The sequence below is a fragment of the Dioscorea cayenensis genome, chromosome 4, assembly GCF_009730915.1.
Source record: "Dioscorea cayenensis subsp. rotundata cultivar TDr96_F1 chromosome 4, TDr96_F1_v2_PseudoChromosome.rev07_lg8_w22 25.fasta, whole genome shotgun sequence".
Taxonomy (NCBI): Eukaryota; Viridiplantae; Streptophyta; class Magnoliopsida; order Dioscoreales; family Dioscoreaceae; genus Dioscorea; species Dioscorea cayenensis.
The window spans coordinates 3,367,590-3,372,234 of record NC_052474.1 but is presented as its reverse complement, the minus strand read 5'-3'; the positions used below and the strand labels follow the sequence as shown (position 1 = coordinate 3,372,234).

General features: G+C 37.7%; 1 protein-coding gene across 4 annotated transcripts; it reads right to left on the bottom strand.

Annotated features, from left to right (window-relative positions):
• Positions 1 to 72: 72 nt before the first annotated feature.
• On the bottom strand, positions 73 to 3,839 carry LOC120259581 (deoxyribodipyrimidine photo-lyase). 4 transcript variants are annotated; one of them, XM_039267216.1, is made up of 8 exons: positions 3,148 to 3,839; positions 2,831 to 3,071; positions 1,629 to 1,786; positions 1,481 to 1,517; positions 1,309 to 1,367; positions 950 to 1,031; positions 590 to 697; positions 73 to 487 (listed from the first exon to the last, which is right to left on the bottom strand). In XM_039267216.1, the coding sequence occupies exons 1-8, from the start codon at positions 3,801 to 3,803 to the stop codon at positions 296 to 298; spliced, it is 1,533 nt and encodes a 510-aa protein (XP_039123150.1). In that variant the 5' UTR covers positions 3,804 to 3,839; the 3' UTR covers positions 73 to 295. The 4 variants fall into 4 exon arrangements, 3 of the variants coding, with proteins under 3 accessions (XP_039123150.1, XP_039123153.1, XP_039123151.1); XM_039267219.1 differs by having other exon boundaries at positions 626 to 697; XM_039267217.1 differs by having other exon boundaries at positions 1,629 to 1,765.
• Between the last annotated feature and the right edge of the window lie 806 nt (positions 3,840 to 4,645).

Genomic DNA, 4,645 nt, shown 5'->3' with positions numbered 1-4,645 from the left:
GTACAAATGCTTTCATGCATGTGTACATTCCAAACAGGATTCCCTCAGCCATGAATGCCCATGAATTTCATGTATACATGCAAAAATCCACACTACACTGAACTTACGACGAATATAATCCAATTGTACATCAATAGCATCAATTAAAAAGCGGAATTACAAAATAATTCTGCCTGCCAGTGTGGGATAATATCAGAAACTTCACAAGAGCTGTCAAAGTATACGTTAGTAAACCAAAAATCGATTGGAAGTTATGTAGAGTAAACGCTAAGAACTGGTAGTTTAATTTTCTAGTTTATGGCCTTGATTTCATGACTTTTTGAACGTGATTGGCTATTGGAGCAGAGATTACCTCGGACTTCCTCTTCTTGGTTTCAAAGACCAACTTGTTGATATATGAAATGTAGCCATCTACATCGAATTTTCGTTTGCAACCCGCGTAATTCATGTAACGAATTTTGCCAAATACGGGTCGTTCTTTCCAGCCCTGTAATCAGAAAGAGAGCTCAGATAGAACAACCGTCAAGAATTTTCTAGCCGGGAGTAATGCAAAGGTATTATTCAACTTATAAAGAATTTCAATGTATACTTGTTTACAAGAGAGATTCCATATAATGGTATAAACCTGGTCATGTATGCCGCAAATAGACCACATACAACCAACATAGCCGTTTGGATCTCTGCCGTCTATCTCATACTGCAAGTAATGCCATTTATTAAGACAATCAACAAAGAAAGAAAATGATATTATAGAAAGCTGACATGCAATATTTTATGCAAGCCATGCAACATGGAACAAACAAAGAAAGGAAGGATCTATTCATTGTATGAGCTTCCCAAGAAACATGAAGTGGTAAGGTAATCCACTGTGGTTTAATTCTTCATTTCTTCAAAGCGAATAAAATTAGTGTCGTAAACTGATAAGAACCATTAGAAACAAGCCTAATACCTTGTCATTTAAATATATTGCAACTGAAAGAGCTTCTTCTGGCCCAGTCGTCCATTCAAGAATTTTTTTAGCCCAATACATCCTGTGAAGCACTATTTATTAATACAATTGTCTAGAGAAACTAAGACACAACCAATAAACTTAAAAAACTTGTGATAAACTAAAAGGCAAACTGATCAGGTGAGTACACAGTTAATTTCATAATATTATTAACTAAAGCCACTTTATCTGAGTTGAAAATTTCAAGCTTTGTAATGTATATTTAACTTCTTGAATGAACTTATTCAGAAAGTGTTTATGTATATGAATTTGAAATTACAATGAAATGATGAAGTACCTAAATGGATATTGATATTTACCTCATGAATCCATGCATTTTTCCATAGTGAACCATCTCCAATTGTGCTGCATTCCACAGCTGAGGGTAATCACTGATACGGTCAGAACGGGATAGTAATATGATATAAGTCCCTATAATTAAATCATATTCTAATCAAAATGTTTGCTATAAAATACAATACGGGGACTAACAGGATCAGCGGTTTTTGCTTTCTCCAGCTGCTCTTTCCTGAAAACCATAGAATATAGTTATGAATATGACATGCAGTGACAAAATCTAAGAAAAAGCCTAGCACAAAAAAGTGTTCGCCATTGCCGATTGATGTCATGATCATCTTACGTGTAAATGTGCTCTCTCTTGTCACCAGCATGGTCCATCAAAGTTTTTTGAGCCCATTCCCACGCACCTTGTAATGAGTCATAGTGAGGCTGATAATAGCAAAAGTTATCTGCTAACTCCCTCCGCACAATTAACTCCTCCAAGAATGTATTGACAGACTATATAAAATCAATATTTAATATGTAATTCGGAGATAAATAGAAAAGATCTGAGCTGGGAGCATCAAATAGAAACTAAAGTGAAGCATATATATACTCATGCAAGTGAATATGCAACAAGAACTATTACCCTTAACACCGTCACTTCTTAGTTCTCTTTGTTATCAAATAAAAATCACTCCTCAATTAAAAGGCCTGTTAGGGCTGTCAGCAACTTGGATTTTACAATGTCTTGTTTGCAAGGAATGGACAACTAAATTTATATAATCTAAACCCCAAAGCCAACCTTCCCGGTCCTTCACCTTTTCCCTAACGTCAAAAGTCATGCTTCCTCTCAAAATTAAAGTTGGCTTGCAAAGACTCTTAGCAGGGAAAGTAAAATCTTATGAAAATGATGACCAATTAGTCAATCATACCATGAAGAAGAAGATATATATGGCATTTATTTACAGTAACTTAGTGGAACATAACATCTAATATTTATTAACATCAACAAAGTATAAACAATTAATCAAAGCAATCCACTGCCACAGGAAAGTCTAGTATGATCACTTCTCTTCTTCCTTCTTCCTTTGCCAGGATATGATATAGTTCAATAACTTAAGACTATATAATCTCAAGCTTCTTCAAATAGTATCCATATTATGACAAAAAATTATATTTTTCTATTTGCATGTCAGCAGACCATAAATTTCAACAGAAAAATAACGTTTGTATTTGCAGTTCCTGCAAGAATTTTGAAATACACTTATATATATGTCTTCTCTTCTATTTAGTGTTCCAAACTCTAAAACAAAGTCTCGCTTAACTAAATCACCAAAAAGCCACATCCTTCCCCATGGAAGAAACAACATCAAGCACATTATCTGAGCATTCAATTTACGGAAATGAATCTACAAACTTCATATGGCAATTGCCATATTCCAAAGAAAAAAAAAACTCTAGAAGAATCTCACTCAAAATTCAAGCAGGGAAAGGCTCATTGCATAACTGAATAAAGCAAATCATCAGAGACAAGTCACGAGAGAAATCCAAGAAGCTTACTTTAGACTGAGATTTCCTGAGCGCCTGCGCCTCCAGTGCGCAACGCTGTGCTGAAATCTGCCCAAAATGAAGGTAAGGGGAGAGCCCCGACAAACCCTTGGGCTTCAAGGGATCATTCCGATCACTCTCATAGTTCTTCAATCTCTTCGTTAAAAATCCACCCTTACTCCCTTTAAGAACCTCCATTGCCCCCGCCTCCCCTGGTTCACACCACCTTATCTCCGGCACATCTTCTCCTCTCCTAAACCGAAATCCTCCAAAATAAATCAAATGTTCTTTTTTCCAGGAAAAAGGTGAATTTTGTGCCATGGTGTTACCTCAAAACATCAGCAAGGAGGTCATCCCAATCGATCTCCGGGGGATCCCAAGCCTTCCACTTGTTCTCGAGAACTGGAAGCTCGGGGAAACCGACGAGGTATTCAGGCAAGAGCTTGTGGATTTTTCCCCGAATAGTCCTGGCCCCGTATTCCAATTTCTGAGAGGCAACCCACAAGGGCACGACATTGTGAGCATCCACTTCGTGGACCGCGACGCCAGGGCCAACCCGACTGCAGATGTCGTCCTTCCAGGCTCGCACCTGCCGGAGCGGGGAGAAGTCGGTGACTAGATACGACGCCCCGCAGCGGTAGAGAAGGTCGGGAATCGTGTCAACGGCGTCACCACGCAAGAGAAGGAAGGGAATACCGAGAGATTGGAGCCGAAGAGAGAGAAGGCGGAGGCCACGGATCATGAAGCCAAGCTGGCGGGCATGGGCATCAAGGAAACGGTGAAAGAGGTTGAAAACAACGGCGAGAGGGGCGGAGGAGCGCGCGGCGAGGTCGGCGGCGTGGAGGAGGGCCCAGTTGTCACTAGCTCGCTGGTCGCGGAACATCCAGTAGACGACGGGTCCGTTGGAGGAGGAAGAGGAGGGTTTGAGGACACGGATCCGGCCGCCATGGACGAGGCCTTGCTGGAGAGGATGCACGTTGGCCATGGAGTTCGGGACCACGAACGAGAGTGGAAGAGCGGAGCAGCAGTGAAATGCAATAAAAGGTTTAGGCTATTTTCATATAACCCCTTCAAAATCTCTTTAATTGTTTTACATGTCTCTCTGAATTTAATAGAGTAAATTTTTTGGGAGATACCCAAACTTTGACCTTGTATCTTTTCGGTATCCCAACTTTGATTTAGATCAAAACGGTTACCAAGCTATGATTCTCTTTCACCGGCAGGCCACCCAAATAATTCCGGCCCAAATGTGCTGATGTGGAGGCCGGTTTTTACACACATCAGCACAATATATTTATTTATTATAATCAATAAATGAAATTAACTGAATTAAACATATTTAATGATATTAACTAATTTAATAAATATATAATAGTTAAATAAATAGTTAAGATTAATTATATAATTATAATATATTGATATATATATATATTTATATTATAAATATTTAATAATAAATAATGTTAAATATTTATCATTAAACATAATTCGTTATTTTATATAATAATTTAGTATTTAACTACAAGGGTATTGATGTAATTTTACTACATCCCACTTTTTTATTTTTTCTATTCCCAATTAATCCTTATTCCCTCAATCCAAACACATTATTCTCATTCCCCTTATTCCCATTCACATTCCTCCCCTTTTTCTATTCCCCCTATTTTTTTATTCCTATTCCGAATCCAAACAAAATTTCCTAAAGGTCTTTTATTAATCTCGTTTCCTTAAATTATGTTTTTTTTTAACCTTTTAGTTACTTGGGTTTTAAGGTTTAATCTCACATATCTCAAAACAAACCTCTTATAAAAACGATACCAATAAATT

What these genes read in the sequence shown, in the direction of transcription:
- LOC120259581 (XM_039267216.1), bottom strand. Translation starts at nt 3,803, where the DNA reads ATGGCCAACGTGCATCCTCTCCAGCAAGGCCTCGTCCATGGCGGCCGG. An exon ending in CTCCTTGCTGATGTTTTGAG is followed by an intron (nt 3,072 to 3,147) that starts GTAACACCATGG and finishes ATTTCGGTTTAG; the next exon opens with GAGAGGAGAAGATGTGCCGG. An exon ending in CAATATATTTAAATGACAAG is followed by an intron (nt 698 to 949) that starts GTATTAGGCTTG and finishes CATTACTTGCAG; the next exon opens with TATGAGATAGACGGCAGAGA.